A 15016-nucleotide genomic window follows, 5' to 3' on the forward strand; every position below is an offset into this window, starting at 1 on the left:
CTGGCAGGCAGGCTGCCGGCCGAGGGCGGGGGAGGCTGGGAGACAGAGCTGTGCCCCTTGGTCCCCAGGGCGGGGGAGGCTGGGGGGAGGCTGGGAGACAGAGCTGTGCCCCTTGGTCCCCAGGGCGGGGAGGCTGGGAGATGGAGCTGAGCCCCTTGGTCCCCAGGGCAGGCAAGGCTGGGAGACAGAGCTGTGCCCCTTGATCCCCAGGGCGGGGGAGGCTGGGAGACAGAGTTGAGCCCCTTGGTCCCCAGGACAGGGGGAGGCTGGGAGACGGAGTTGAGCCCCTTGGTCCCCAGGGCGGAGGGGGGGGGCTGGGAGATGGAGCTGAGCCCCTTGGTCCCCAGGGCGGGGAGGCTGGGAGATGGAGCTGAGCCCCTTGGTCCCCAGGGCGGGGGAGGCTGGGAGATGGAGCCGAGCCCCTTGGTCCCCAGGGCGGGGGAGGCTGGGAGACAGAGCTGTGCCCCTTGGTCCCCAGGGCGGGGGAGGCTGGGGGGAGGCTGGGAGATGGAGCTGAGCCCCTTGGTCCCCAGGGCGGGGGAGGCTGGGGGGAGGCTGGGAGACGGAGCTGAGCCCCTTGGTCCCCAGGGCAGGGGAGGCTGGGAGACGGAGCCGAGCCCCTTGGTCCCCAGGACAGGGGGAGGCTGGGAGATGGAGCTGAGCCCCTTGGTCCCCAGGGCGGGGGAGGCTGGGAGATGGAGCCGAGCCCCTTGGTCCCCAGGGCGGGGGAGGCTGGGAGACAGAGCTGTGCCCCTTGGTCCCCAGGGCGGGGGAGGCTGGGGGGAGGCTGGGAGATGGAGCTGAGCCCCTTGGTCCCCAGGGCGGGGGAGGCTGGGGGGAGGCTGGGAGACGGAGCTGAGCCCCTTGGTCCCCAGGGCAGGGGAGGCTGGGAGACGGAGCCGAGCCCCTTGGTCCCCAGGACAGGGGGAGGCTGGGAGACAGAGCTGAGCCCCTTGGTCCCCAGGACGGCCTGATGCCCAGGGCCCGGCTGCAGTGGGGTGATGCCTACTGTTGCCTGGCCAATGGACAGGCGCTGGAGGCTGGGCCTGGCCCCATTCCCGTCCTTGGCTGCCCTGCGTCTTGCCTTGTCCCCTGCTGGCTGCTCTTGGAGTTGCAACCCTGGCCCAGGGACTGCACAGCAGGAGGGGGTTTAGGCCCCCTGGAGTGAGGACAGAAACCTGGCTGTGGCCGCACCCCCCATCCTGTTCACCATCCTTGGGCCTGGTGGGAGGGGAGGCCAGGAAACAACCGGAAGTCCAGCCAGGCCCTGGTGCTGGGTGCAAGGTCTGCAGGTCACAGGGCTCTGGGGAAGCCCGAGTTTGCTCTAAGCCAGTCCCTGGGAGAGACTGGCAGCCGGCCTCTTCCTGCTGCTGGCCCCGCCCAGGAGCGCTCTGGGTTCCCCTGAACCCCTGAGAGGGGTTTGGAGGAGCACCCTCCTGACTTGTGGTGGGGGCAGGGGCCCCGGGGCCTTCCCTGGCTAGCACAGCCTGCCCTGTCACCTCCATGGAATGTCACCTGTGGGGTGGAACAGGCTGTGCCTCCAGCAGCTCACACCCCAAGCCCTGCCCAAGCCTGGGTGAGCACTGGGCGTGGTGCTGTGTGTGGGTGGGGCAGGGCACCGCCCGCCGGCCTTGCCGCCCTTGCTGGGAGCACCGGACCCCTGCCCAGGGCCTTTAGGGGAGGGTGAGGTGGGGCTGGCCGGCCCACGGGGTCCACCCTCCGTGCCAGCCTGGGGAGGATCCTTTGAGGCTCCCGGCTGGAGAAAGGTGAGGGGGCCTGGGACTTGGCCCCCGCACAGCGGTGACACCCTGGCCCTTCCGGCCCGCTCCGGCCCTCCCCTCCCCCGCCCTGGCAGAGGGTGGCAGCCTGGGCTGCTTTACATCATCCTGCGGCTTCGTTGTCTCCGCTCCACGGCAGGGGGACGGCAGAGGCAAGCGCAGAGCGGGCCACCATGGCGACACGCCCGTCCCACCCCCAGCGGAGGGGCCCCCTCTTGCGCCAGGCCATCAAGATAAGGCACCACAGGGCCAGAGACCTGCCCCAAATGAACCAGGAGGTAGGAGTGACCTCAGTGGGAGAAGAGCCAGCCAGGAGGCAGGGGGGAGGCTCTGTGGTCTTGGGGCTCCAGGAGCCCCAAGGTTCAGCCCCAACTCCATGCCACCCCAGCCCCTGGGCAGAGCCTTCTGGGTCAGCAAAGAGGGGGCTGCCGTGTGCTCTCTGAGCCACTGTGGGCTCAGGGCAGGGCTCGGGCTGTCCTCTGGGCCCCCTCCCTCTGGTGGGCCTGATCCCCCGTTCCCCGCTTCTCCAGAGGCAGAGGCACTGGCTCCGTTAGGTGGGGGTGTCCCTGCTGTGGGGGGGGCTGCTCATGCACACAGCCCGGCAGCCCCCAGGACTGCCTGGCACGCCCCTGGTCTCCCACCTCCTCCACCGTGGGGCCTCACTTCCGGTGCTGGGGTGAGGAGCCGAGGCCACCGATAAGCAGAGCTGTTTCCTCTGGGGCAGGAAGGGAGGGCGGGGGCCGGGGTCGGAGGACTCTCAGCACCCATGGACCTCAGCGACAGTGGGCCAGGGGGCCAGGAGGCCGGACCCCCAGGAGGCCTGCTGCAGCAACAGGTGTGGGGCATTGGTGGGCTTGGAGTCCGGGGTGCGGGGCCCGGGCTGCCCTTGGCTTTAGCCTGAACTTGGAGAGCCACCCCTGCCTGTCCAGGCCAGGCCTGGGAGGACACCTCGTCTCCACTTGCTCCCCAGATGGAGCCTGCATCGCACTCCTTCTCCTCCGAGGAGGTAAGAGTCCCAGCGGGAGGCGGGGTGCAGAGAAGTTGGGGTGGCGGCGCAGCCTGGGGGTGGCGGGCACGTCTGGGTCTCGGCAGCCTCTGCCACACATGGGGTGCCTTGCCCCGGGCTGAGCGTGGGGGGCTGGTGCCCGCCGGGGCTCCCGGGCTGACCCTCGTGTCTCAGCGGACGCTGCTCTACGAGGAAGCGCTGTACACCATCCTGCACCGCCTGGGGCAGCCCGAGCCGGGCCACGTGAGGGAGGCGTCCGAGCTGCTGCGCTACCTGCAGGAGGTGAGCCCCCCTTCCTGCAGCCTGCACCGAGGAGCCCTCTCTTGGCCCCGGGCGCCCCCACCAGGGTCCCCAGCCTCCCGCAGCCCCGCTCTCTGCCTCCCCCCCCCCCCAGGCCTTCCACATGGAGCCCGGGGAGCACCAGCAGCTGCTGCAGCGGGTCCAGGACCTCGAGGTAGCCCCGCGCCTGGGCCGGTCTGGGCTGAGAGGGGCCTGGGAAGCCCGGGACAGAGTCCCCGGGACTCAGGCTGCCCCTTCCCGACCCTCCAGAAGCCAACATTTTGTCTGAAGGCCACGGTGAAGCAGGCCAAGGGCATTCTGGGCAAGGATGTCAGTGGTGAGTGAGGGGCGCCAAGCCTGACCATGGGCTCTCGGGGGGCCCTGGTGCTGCAGGCCCCATGCTTGGGGTCTGAGCTGGGGGCCCTGCCCAGCCGCCCTTGCCCTCCCTCAGCAGGGGCTCTGCCTGGGGTGGGAGATGGTGAGGGGCTCTCCGCGGGGGCCCACCTGACTCCCTCCTCCCCAGGCTTCAGCGACCCCTACTGCCTGCTGGGCGTGGAGCAGGGGCTGGGCGCGCCGGGGGGCAGCCCCGGCTCTCGGCGCAGGCAGAAGGCCGTGGTGAGGCACGCCATCCCCGAGGAGCAGACGCACCGCACCCAGGTCATCACCCAGACGCTCAACCCGGTCTGGGACGAGACCTTCATCCTGTACGTGGCCGGCCGCTGGCCCCTCCCCACTCGGGCTCCTCTAGGGGGCAGGGTCTCCCTGGCTGCAGGTGGGGCTTGTTGGGTCCCTTGACACAGACAGGGGGCCAGAAAGGACAGAAAGATGACACAGCCACCACATATGGCTGCTGGGGCTGGGAGGGTCGCAGCCCCTCTGGGTGGGTGGGGGTGGCCCCATGCCCGACCTTAAAGGGGAGGAGGAGCTTGGAGGGAGGGGCCAACAGTCCAGGGATACTGCGAAGATCTGCGGGGGCAGCTTCCTGGGGCAGGATCTGGGCTGGTCTTGGGGAGGGGTCTCCTCCCTCAAGCCCCTCGATTGCTCCTTATTCTCCCTTCAGGGAGTTTGAGGACATAAGCAAGGCCAGCTTTCATCTGGACATGTGGTGAGTGCCGGCCTGCCCCGGGCGCCGGCTGGGAGGGAGCGCCCTCCCGCGCTCCGCCTCCTGCTCACACGGTGCCCACCAGGGACATGGACGCCGTGGAGTCCATGAGACAGAAGCTTGGCGAGCTCACGGACCTGCACGGGCTGCGAAGGTGGGTGCTGTGACCCCCAGGCCCGGGGCGGGCGGCAGGCGGGAGCGGGTTCCAGCCCGAGCCTCGCACTCAGCCTGGCTCCCGCTCTCGGGACCCCTGGACAGGATCTTCAAGGAAGCCCGAAAGGACAGAGGTCAGGATGACTTCCTGGGGAATGTGGTTCTGAGGCTGCAGGTGAGGAGCGCGAGGGCCCCGGGGAGCCGCAGCCCTGCCCCCCTCCTGTGAGGACCCCACGCTCACGGACCCAGTCTTTCCTTCTACCAGGACCTGCACTGCCGAGAAGACCAGTGGTACCCCCTGGAGCCCTGCACGGAGACCTACCCGGACCGGGGCCAGTGCCACCTCCAGTTCCAGCTCATTCACAAGCGGGTAGGCCCAGGGCTCGGGCCAGGGGCGCAGCGGGGTGGGGTGGGGTCCTCCCTGCTCACAGCCCCTGTGGGCCCTGTTGCAGAGAGCCACCGCGGCCAGCCGGTCCCAGCCCAGCTACACTGTGCACCTCCACCTTCTGCAGCAGCTCGTGTCGCATGAGGTCACCCGGCACCAGGTACTGTCCTTCCCGGGCGGGGCGTGGCCAGGAAGCCCTCGGGCGCTGACGCCCGTCCACCGTTGTCCCCAGGCAGGCAGCACCTCTTGGGATGGGTCGCTGAGTCCCCAGGCTGCCACCATCCTCTTCCTGCACGCCACACAGAAGGACCTGTCCGACTTCCACCAGTCCTTGGCGTGAGTGCAGAACCCCGCGGGAGGGCCGACGGGGCCCCCTGCAAGCTGGCGGCCCAAAGCCCAGCCCCCGGGAGGGTTCTCGCGTGCTTTAAGCTTGCGAAGTCCCGGAGGCCTCCTGCCCTGACCAGGGCTCCAGCTGCCCGTGAAGCAGCACTGGCCCTGCAGGGCGGCCAGGGCGCAGTCACGGCGGCCGCTGGGCCCACTTCACTCTCTCCCCTCTCCAGAGTCCTGGGCAGTTGCGCTGGCCACCCCCGCCCCAGGCCTGGCTCATTGCCAATGCCGTCACTTTGCAGCCAGCCCACGTGGGCTGAGTGCCCTGTGTCCTGTCGGATCCCAGGAGTGCCAGATATTCCAGTGCATTCCAGACGTGCAGGAGAGACACTCCCAGGGTCCCGGGCAGCCCCGCGGGCCTCGGTGGAGGCTGGGCGCTGGAGAGGGAGGCGGGGAGAGGGCAGCTCTGAGCACGGCCAGTGTGTGTCCCGAGGCAGGCGACAGGAGAGATGAGGGCCTGGAGACCAGCAGTGCGGGGGAGATACGGGGGTGAGGCTGGGGGGTAGAGCAGGCACCAGGCGGTGACACAGGGGGCGGCTGACTGGCAGAGCCCTCGGCCCGTCCGGGTGCCCCCTCCCCCACCCTGCACCCACCCACTCAGGCGCCCCTTCTAGAGCCACCTGCAGGGAAGTTGCACGGGCGTCTGCACGAGGGCTCCAGCCCTGCATTTGATTTTTTTGGACAAAGTAAAAAATCCAGAAGTTTGAAAATCACAAATACCCTCAAATTGAAGAAACGGGCAATTGGAGGGGCACCTATGGAAACAAGCCTGAGAGTCCTGCAGGCCACCGGGCGTGCGCAGGTGGAGGGGGCTCCGGGCAGCAGGCGAGGCTGGCTGAGGGCCCCTGTCCCTGCAGGCAGTGGCTGGCCTACAGCCGCCTCTACCAGAGCCTGGAGTTCCCCAGCAGCTGCCTCCTGCACCCCATCACCAGCATCGAATACCAGTGGATCCAGGGCCGGCTCAGGGCAGAGCAGGTGGGCACAGGGCGGGCCGTGGGCAGGGGCTGGGCAGGCGGACAGGAGAGGTGGCGCAGGGCAGAGCAGGTGGGCACAGGGCGGGCCGCGGGGCGGGGGGCTGGGCAGGCAGGTGTCAGGGAGGGGCAAGGGGACAGGAGAGGCGGCGCAGGGCAGAGCAGGTGGGCACAGGGCGGGCAGTGGGCCGGGGGGCTGGGCAGGGGGACAGGAGAGGCGGCGCAGGGCAGAGCAGGTGGGCACAGGGTGGGCCGCGGGCGGGGGGCTGGGCAGGGGGACAGGAGAGGCGGCGCGGGGCCCCTCCAACGGCACCCTCTGGCCCTGTAGCTGGAGGAGCTGGCCTCCTCGTTCAGCTCCCTGCTGGCCTACGGCCTCTCCCTCATCCGGAAGTTCCGGTCGGTCTTCCCCCTGTCCGTCTCCGACTCCCCGGCCCGGCTGCAGTCTCTGCTCAGGTCGGTCGGTGGGGGCCTGCTGGCGGAGGGAGGGCGGCTGGGGGTGGGGGGCAGGCCTCTGGGACGCAGCCCTGCCGTCTCTCAGGGTGCTGGTGCAGATGTGTAAGACAAAGGCCTTTGGAGAACTGTGCCTGGACAGCCCCCCGCTGCCTCAGCTGGTGAAGGAGGCCCTTCGGGTATGGCTCACCCCCTGCCCCCGCCCCCCCCCCACCCCGACTCCGGGCAGGAAGGGGCGGGCGTGTGCCTGGGCCCGGCCGGCCCTCCCCGCTCGCGGCCTCTCTGCCCACAGACAGGCACTGTCGAGTGGTTCCACCGGAAGCAGCAGCACCACCAGCCCATGGTGCAGGTGAGGGGCTCGGGCGGGAGGGCGTGGGGGAGCCTGCCCGCCTCAGCCCTGCTCCTCACGGACCCTGTCCCTGCCAGGGGGTGCTGGAGGCGGGCAAGGCCTTGCTGAGCCTGGTGCAGGATGTCATCGGGGACCTGCACCAGTGCCAGCGCACCTGGAGCAAGATCTTCCACGGGTAAGCAGCCGGCGGGGCGGGGAGGGGCGGGGCGGGGAGGGCAGCAGAGCAGAGGGGCCTCCTGGTGGCCCCGGTCACACCCGTCCCTTCCCCGCAGCGTCCTCAAGATCGACCTCTTCTCCACGGCCTTCTTGGAGCTGCAGTGGCTGGTGAGGCCCTCGGTCCCCAGGCTGCGCCCCGGCCCCGCTCTGCCGGCCTGCCTGCCACGCTGCCTACACCTTGCCTTCCCTCGCAGGTGGCCAAGCGGGCGCAGGACCACACGGCGGCCGTGTGCAGCCCTGTGTCCCCAGAGGTGGGCGAGAGCCTGTTCCAGCTCTACGTCAGCCTCAAGGAGCTCTGCCAGCTGGGCCCACCGCCCTCGGAGAGGTAGGCAGCAGGTGGCTGTGGGCAGGCCGACGAGGGCCCGAGGCCTTGCCCCAGCTGAGCCTCAGCTCCCCCCCAGGGACGGAGTCCTGGCCCTGGATGGCTTCCACCGCTGGTTCCAGCCAGCCATCCCTGCCTGGCTGCAGAAGACATACAACGTGGCCCTGGAGCGTGTGCAGCGGGCTGTGCAGATGGACCAGGTGGGGCTGGGGGCGGGGCTGAGGCTCTGCAGGGTAGACGCAGGTGCCAAATGCTGTCTTCCCACGCGCTTGGGCCGAAGTGTGGCTTCTCTGCAGAGGGGGTTCTGAGCAGAGCCTCGCCTGTTCCCTCTGCAGCCCCCTGCCCAGCCCCTGACTCGGTAGTAGCAGCTTCTGTGAAGGGAAGGGGGTGGGGGCTGGGTTTGGTGGCATCCAGAGCCGCCTCCCTCCCTGCCTCCCTCCCTGCCTCCCTCCCTCTCTCCCACCTTCCCTCCCTCCTTCCCACCTACCCTCCCTCTCACCTTCCCTCCCTCCCTCCCTTCCTTTCTTTTTGACTAAGGAATTAAAAAAATTATTTATTTGAGAGCTACAGAGAGAGAGGGAGAGACAGACACACACACACACAGATCTTCCATCCGCTGGTTCACTCCCCAGCTGGCTGTAATGGCCAGAGCTGGGCCAGGCCAAAGCCAGGAGCCTGGAGCTTCATCGGGTCTCCCACATAGTGTCAGGCACTCAAGCACTCAGCACTCGGGCCATCTTCCACTGCTTTCTCAGGCGCATTAGCCGGGAGCTGGATTGGAAGCAGAGCAGCCGGGACTCAAACCGGCGCCCGTAGGGAATGCTGGTGGCAGGCTGAGGCGTCACCTGCTACACCATGATGCCCGGCCTAGCCCCCTTCTTTCTAAATGCTCTCCCCTACCCCAAGCTGGTGCCCCTGGGTGAACTGACCAAGCACAGCACGTCGGCCGTGGATCTGTCCACCTGCTTCGCCCAGATCAGCCACACCGCCCGGCAGCTGGACTGGCCTGACCCGGAGGAGGCTTTCATGATCACTGTCAAGTTTGTGGAGGTACAGTGTCTTCCTTTGAGCCCTTCCCCCTACTCCCAGGAGAGCCTCGCTGTCCGCTCACCATTTCTCCTGGCTCTGGCACAGGCCTCGGGGTCACCCCTCTCCCACCCGTCCTTCCTGGATGCCCCCCCATCAACAGATCCCCTCTGTCCACCCCACCTCAGGATACCTGCCGGCTGGCCCTGGTGTACTGCAGCCTCATCAAGGCCCGAGCCCGTGAGCTCTCTGCAGGCCAGAAGGACCAGGGCCAGGCAGCCGACATGGTAAGGGACAGAGCTGGGGGCCGCGGGCGGGGCCCAGGGTCCTGGCGCTGTTTGGGGTGAGTGACAGCCCCCTGCCCTGCCTGCCCCCAGCTGTGTGTGGTGGTGAACGACATGGAGCAGCTGCGGCTGGTGGTCGGCAGGCTGCCCGCCCAGCTGGCCTGGGAGGCCCTGGAGCAGCGGGTGGGGGCCGCGCTGGAGCAGGGGCAGCTGCAGAACACGCTGCACGCCCAGCTGCAGGGCGCGCTGGCTGGGCTGGGCCACGAGATCCGCACCGGCGTCCGCACCCTGGCAGAGCAGGTATCTGGTCCCCTCCGTCCCAGCTTGTCCGAAGCCTGACCCTGGCGGGCCCGGGCTACGTCCAGTGACGAACGCTCCTGGCCTCTCACGTTCTGTGTCCCCAGCTGGAGGTTGGCATTGCCAAGCACATTCAGAAACTCGTGGGCGTCCGGGAGTCTGTCCCGCCTGAAGATGTGAGTGTCCCCCCGCCCGCTGCCCTCCAGCCCTGTGTCTGTGGGTTCACCAAGGGGGTCAGTGTGGGCAGGGGGCTGAAAGCCTTGGGGTGTCAGAGCCCAGTCCCCCAGATCGGAACCAGCCATGTTCTCTCCTGGGCCTCAGTTTCCCCCTTAGATGCTCAAGGGGGCATCTGGCTCAGGCTTGGCAGCCCCTGGGTCCTGTCCTGCGTCCCTGTGTCTGTCTGTCCCCTCACCTGGAGCAGGCACAGTGACGTACACCTTGGACTGTTTGGTGGTGGTCGTGGTTGGTGAGGGCGTTTATTCCCCTAATTCATCAACGACTTAGGACACGCCCATTTTGTCCCAGGCATTGATTTAAGCGTTGGGGATGGACCAGTGAGCAGGACACAGTCTGCCTTCCTAGCACTTAGGGGAGGTGAAAGGCAAGCTAGATAGAAGTATACATAACCCCAGCAGCAGGTGTAACGGGACTGCACACACACACGCACACACACACACACACAGTGCGAGACCAGGAGAAAGCAGAGCGCAGGTGGGCAGTCTCTGATGGCCGCTGCGTTGGTAAGCAGCGGTCAAGGTGGCCTTCCCAGGGGCCGAGCTGAGCCCAGAGCCCCGCGGATTGCTACAGGAAGAGGGCAGAGGACAGACAGCAAGAACAGAGGTGCAGACCCGGCAGGTTCAAGGGCTGGAGAGGGCGCCAGTGTGGCCGCAGCAGCTCGAGCCGAGAGGCCGGGCGGGGCAAGGCCCTGCAGATGGCAAGACTGTACCCACCAGCCCCTAGGGATGGGCGAGGACCGGGGCGGGGGCGGGACTGAAGGGGCCAGAGCCAGACCTGCTCCCTGCCCCTCCACAGGCCATTCTGCCACTGATGAAGTTCCTGGAGGTGAAACTCTGCTACATGAACACCAACTTGGTGCAGGAGAACTTCAGCAGGTGCACAGCAGGCCCCGCCCTGCAGGGCACCCTCTACCTCCACGCCCACCCCCCACCTCCCTGCACCCCACTTCCACCTCTCCTCCCACCTCCACCCCCACCTCCCTCCACCCCCACCCACACCTCCACCCCCACACCTCCACCTCTCCTTCCATCCCACCTCTCCTCCAACCCCCACCTCCACCTCCACGCCCACCCCCCACCTCCCTGCACCCCCACCTCCACCTCCACCCCACACCTCCACCTCTCCTCCCACCTCCACCCCACCTCTCCTCCCACCCCCACCCACACCTCCACCTCTCCTTCCATCCCACCTCTCCTCCAACCCCCACCTCCACCTCTAGCCCCACCCCCACCTCTCCTCCCACTCCACCCCCACCTCTCCTCCCACCTCCACCCCGCCTCTCCTCCCCCCCCCCCCCCCCCGCCTTGCTTTCTGTGACCTCCCTCGGAGGGAGCTACCAGCCTCTGCTCGCTGTCTTGCTGTTCAGCTAGGGGCACTGCAGGTTCCTCGCTGGAGGCGCTGCCCTCTGCCTGCCCCCTCCCTTGGTGCTGGGCCTGGCTTCCGGGCCTCCCTGTCTGCTTCTCAACCCTCCTGACATCGCCATGAACAGACTCCTCCCCGCCCCCGCCGCGGTCCAGGGAGAACTTTCAGTTGGGGTCTCTACGGGCAGGGCAGGGATCCAGAGCACCAGGCAACTGGGCGCGGAGCGGACAAGATTCCAGCTTCACTGCTACCCGGGGGCCTCCAGCAGTCCCTGAAGTTCTCATTGCCGATGACTAAAGTTCCGTCCTGTACTGAAGATTAGTTGGGTCATGTGACGCGCTGAGAGCACTGTCCGCCCAAAGCGGCAGGTCCTTGACTGACAGGAGTAGCGAGGCCCAGGTGATGCTCTGCGCCTGCGTAGCGGCTGGGCCCTGGGGATGCGGCCAGCCCCGCCCCCGCTCCATGACTGACAGGGGTAGCGAGGCCCAGGTGATGCTCTGCGCCTGCGTGGCGGCTGGGCCCTGGGGGTGCGGCCAGCCCCGCCCCCTGTCCGTGACTGACAGGAGTAGCAAGGCCCAGGTGATGCTCTGCGCCTGCGTGGCGGCTGGGCCCTGGGCATGCGGCCAGCCCCGCCCCCTGTCCGTGACTGACAGGGGCAGCGAGGCCCAGGTGATGCTCTGCGCCTGCGTGGCGGCTGGGCCCTGGGGATGCGGCCAGCCCCGCCCCCGCTCCATGACTGACAGGAGCAGCGAGGCCCAGGTGATGCTCTGCGCCTGCGTGGCGGCTGGGCCCTGGGGATGCGGCCAGCCCCGCCCTCTTAGGGCTCTGCTCCACCCCCAAGTGGTACTGCCGGGGCCCACGGGAGTCTCACCGCCTGCCTTTTTTCCTTTCCCTCTTTTTAAAAAGATGTATTTATTTAAATAACAGAGGGTAGAGAGAGAGAGAGGGAGAGAGAGGGGCCAGGCCAAAGTCAGGAGCCAGGAACTCAATCTGGGTCTCGCACAGGAGCGGTGGGGCCCGAGCACTTGGGCGGTCATCCGCTGCCTCACCAGGTGCATCAACAGGGAGCTGGATCGGAAGTGGAACAGCCGGGACTCGAACCGGCACAACACTATAGGATGCCAGAGTCGCAAATGGTGGCTCTTAACCTGCTGTACCGTAATGCTGGCCCCTAACTGACCCCTGTTAATGTAGGGCCCCCTGACTCCGTATCACACTTTTGGCCCCTAACTGCTGGACTCTTGCTGGACACGTGTTACACTTCAGGTCATTCTCAGGGCCGTCTGGCCACCACTTCCTTCTCCCTGAAAGGTGGGCCATACCCATCCCGTGTGTGTGTGCACGCTGGCCGCTCTGTCCGGAGCAACCCCCCTCCTCCATGGCTGCTTGCTGGGGCTCCAAGGTGTCCCCTGGAGCTTCCGCACTGATGTGGAGGGACGAGCTGGACGGGACCCGCCCCTGCTTGTCCTCCTGCCTCCCAGGGGCCAGCCCTGGCCTCAGCCTCCTGTGTGGGGCAGGTGGAAGAGCAGTGGGAGGCAGCGGGGTGGCCTCCCCTTTCTCAAGATCGCCTTTGTCTCCTCCCCTTGCCACCTGTCCTGTGTCGCCCCCGCCCCCAGCCTTCTGAGCCTGCTCTGGACTCACACCCTCGCCGTGCTGGTGGACGCAGCCGCTGCCCAGCGCACCTCCCCGCTGGCTTCCAGCAGGCTGAAGACTGCTCTGCAGGTAATACCGCCCGCCGCACTGCGACACCCGTGCGGGGAGCCTGCCTGGGGTCACCCCTGACGTCTCCCCCCAGAACCTGGAGATCTGCTTTCACGCCGAAGGCTGCGGCCTGCCGCCAGCGGCCCTGCACACCACCACCTTCCAGGTAGGCCGTCGGGCGAGCCCCGTGCCCGGCTACATCATCTACGCCCCCTTATAAAAAACGATTACGGATTTTAGGGAACGGGACCGCAGGGCATTCACCGGGCGCGGAGGGGTGGGAGGGGTCCCTCCAGGTTCCAGGCGCAGAGCGCTGGCGCGGGAGGGGATGGGGATGGGGATGGGACTTAGCCCGAGGCCCGGCCCTGCGCGGGGCACCGGCGCCTCCTGCGGGCGGTCCCACAGCCCCAGGGCCCCCGCGAGGCTGTGCTCGGGCACGCCGATTCAGGCGGCTTCTCGGATGTGCCGCGCCCAGGCTCTGCAGAGGGACCTGGAGCTGCAGGCGGCCTCCAGCCGGGAGCTCATCCAGAGGTACTTTCGCGGCCGCCTCCGGCAGCAGGTGAGCCCGCCCGCGCTCCCCCGGCTCCGCTGCAGCCTGGAGCCCCGCCCCGCCCGCTCGGTCCCAGCTGACCCTGCGCATGCTCCCCACCCCAGGCGGAAACCACCTCGGAGGACCTGGGGGCTGTCACGGTCAAGGCCTCCTACCGCGTCTCGGAGCAGAAGCTTCGCGTGGAGCTGCTCAGCGCCTCCAGCCTGCTGCCCCTGGACTCCAATGGTGAGCGCAGGCTGCCCTGGGCCTGCCCTGGCCTCCCTCGGCCGGAGCTCTGGGCACCAGGGGTCAGTGCTACTGAGCTGGGCGTAGCTGCAGGGGGGCTGTGGGGCTGGCTGGGAGACCCCCAGCCAACACTTTTTCAAGGAAGATTTTATTTATGCATTTGAAAGGCAGAGTGACAGAGAGGGACCAACCATCTGCCAGATGACCCCAGTGGCCAGGCCAAAGCCAGGAGCTTTATCCGGGTCTCCCACACGGGTGGCAGGGGCCCGAGCACTCATCCACTGCCTTCGGGGGCGCTTCAGCAGGGAGCTGGATCTGAAGCAGAGCAGTGGGGGCTGCGACCGGCGCTGGGCAGCTTAACCCGCCGCCCCACACCAGCCTGGTCAGCCATCATTCTTGCCAGGCTCCAGTGACCCCTTCGTCCAGCTGACCTTGGAGCCCAGGCACGAGTTCCCTGGGCTGGCGCCCCGAGAGACGCAGAAACACAGGAAGGACCTTCACCCCCTGTTTGACGAGACCTTTGAGTTGTGAGTCCCCACTCTCCCGCCCCTCCGCTCCCTGGAGGCTCCTCTGAGACGGCCACCCTTGGGCTGAGGGGACCTGCTGTTCCCCAAGACAGGTGGGCCTGGGAACACAGCACCAGCCCGTGCTCAGCGGGGCTGTCACCCAACGTGGCCACGAGCTTTCAATCCTGACCCCACCGTCTGGCTCCTCCCCAGCCTGGGCCTGTCCTCTGCAACGTCGGGGGCGGGGTGGCAGTGCTCAGGGCAGGCAGCTGAGGCCGCCCCTGTCCCCCAGCCTGGTGCCCGCCGAGCCATGCCGGAGGGATGGGGCGTGCCTGCTGCTCACCGTGCTGGACCACGACACGCTGGGTGCCGACGACCTGGAAGGGGAGGCCTTCCTGCCACTCTGCTCCGTGCCTGGTCTGAGCAGCTCTGAGGAGGCTGGCGAGGTGCCTCAGACCCGCCTGCCCCTCACGTACCCCGAACCCACTGGTAGGCCAGAGCCCCGGTCAGAGCCCACGAGGCTCAGGGGGGAGAGCTGGGGTGGGGGAATCAGGCTGAGAAATGCCGCCTCAGCGCTGGAGCCGGGGCGCTGCTTGTCTCCCTCTAATTGAGACCAGGCTGGTGGGGGCACCTCGCTGGAAGAGGGGCCTGCGCCACTGAGCAGGGGTACCCCTGTGCGCACGCCTCCTGTATCCACAGCCGGCCCGAGGCAGGTGGGAGGACTCAGGTGGCTGAGCCCCGCAGACGCTGGCTTCAGGTTCAGCTCCCACACCAACAGGCTCGGTGTTGGGGCAGCCTCACCCCTTCCCAGGCCGCGTCTGGTGTGCCTGTCACAGGTCCCCTTCCAGGTCGGGGCGGGGTGGGCACAGCACTGCCCGCCCCCACTCAGTCCCTTCCCCTCCCCCCGCAGGGGATCCAATCCTGCAGCTGCTGGAGAGCCGGAGGGGTGACCGCGAGGCCCAGGTCTTTGTGCGGCTGCGGCGGCTGAGAGCCAAGCAGGCTTCCCAGCACCCCCCTCGGCCAGGGCGGTAGTGGCGGAGGCGCCTGTGGACTTCCCTGCACCGTCTGGGGCTGCCTGGCCTCACGGCGATGGGGGGCACCGTCTCCTGGGTTCCCACTCCCTCCTACTTCAGCCCGGCACAGAGAGGGGGAGGGCACCTCCTGCCCCCTCTCCTCTCGGAAAAGGCGGTTCGGCGGGGCGGGGTCGGCTAGCCTGTCTCAGCGCCTGGTGCCAGGGCTGCAGACGCCTTCTGGCTCTGGTGTGGCCTCCAACCGACAGCAGGGCTGGTATGGGGTGAGACGGGCAGAAAGGACACAGGACAGTCTATGCTGAGAACACTGGGGACAGGACCTGTCACCTAGAACCCTTCTTAACAGAAATAAATGTTCCAGTCATCTCACAAAATACGCTTTTGGCCTACACTGGGGCC

At 67.8% G+C, this 15016-nt stretch overlaps 1 protein-coding gene across 4 annotated transcripts; it reads left to right on the top strand.

Annotated features, from left to right (window-relative positions):
- Positions 1-1617: 1617 nt before the first annotated feature.
- Positions 1618-14991, top strand: UNC13D (unc-13 homolog D). 4 transcript variants are annotated; one of them, XM_089317926.1, is made up of 32 exons: positions 1624-2056; positions 2749-2784; positions 2959-3066; positions 3179-3238; positions 3334-3400; positions 3587-3767; positions 4124-4168; positions 4251-4319; positions 4424-4493; positions 4584-4688; positions 4771-4863; positions 4936-5039; positions 5948-6065; positions 6390-6514; positions 6600-6690; positions 6804-6860; positions 6938-7035; positions 7133-7184; positions 7271-7401; positions 7478-7598; positions 8305-8448; positions 8613-8711; positions 8802-9008; positions 9113-9181; positions 10038-10117; positions 12221-12326; positions 12400-12471; positions 12781-12864; positions 12960-13080; positions 13484-13607; positions 13879-14075; positions 14497-14991. In XM_089317926.1, exons 1-32 carry the CDS (start codon positions 1952-1954, stop codon positions 14616-14618), a joined length of 3261 nt encoding a protein of 1086 aa, XP_089174052.1. In that variant the 5' UTR covers positions 1624-1951; the 3' UTR covers positions 14619-14991. The 4 variants fall into 4 exon arrangements, 2 of the variants coding, with proteins under 2 accessions (XP_051694381.1, XP_089174052.1); XR_007916326.3 differs by lacking the exon at positions 13484-13607 and having other exon boundaries at positions 1619-2056; XM_051838421.3 differs by lacking the exon at positions 12781-12864 and having other exon boundaries at positions 1623-2056.
- The last annotated feature ends 25 nt before the right edge of the window (positions 14992-15016 follow it).

Source organism: Oryctolagus cuniculus, chromosome 17, assembly GCF_051225735.1.
Source record: "Oryctolagus cuniculus isolate XC-2025 breed Fujian yellow rabbit chromosome 17, ASM5122573v1, whole genome shotgun sequence".
Classification (NCBI taxonomy): domain Eukaryota; kingdom Metazoa; phylum Chordata; class Mammalia; order Lagomorpha; family Leporidae; genus Oryctolagus; species Oryctolagus cuniculus.

Excerpts from the sequence above, each read along its gene's own strand:
- UNC13D (XM_089317926.1), top strand. The coding sequence starts at position 1,952 with ATGGCGACACGCCCGTCCCACCCCCAGCGGAGGGGCCCCCTCTTGCGC. Across the intron at positions 7,036-7,132 it reads TGGAGCAAGATCTTCCACGG|CGTCCTCAAGATCGACCTCT; the intron begins GTAAGCAGCCGG and ends CCTTCCCCGCAG. Across the intron at positions 8,449-8,612 it reads TCACTGTCAAGTTTGTGGAG|GATACCTGCCGGCTGGCCCT; the intron begins GTACAGTGTCTT and ends ACCCCACCTCAG.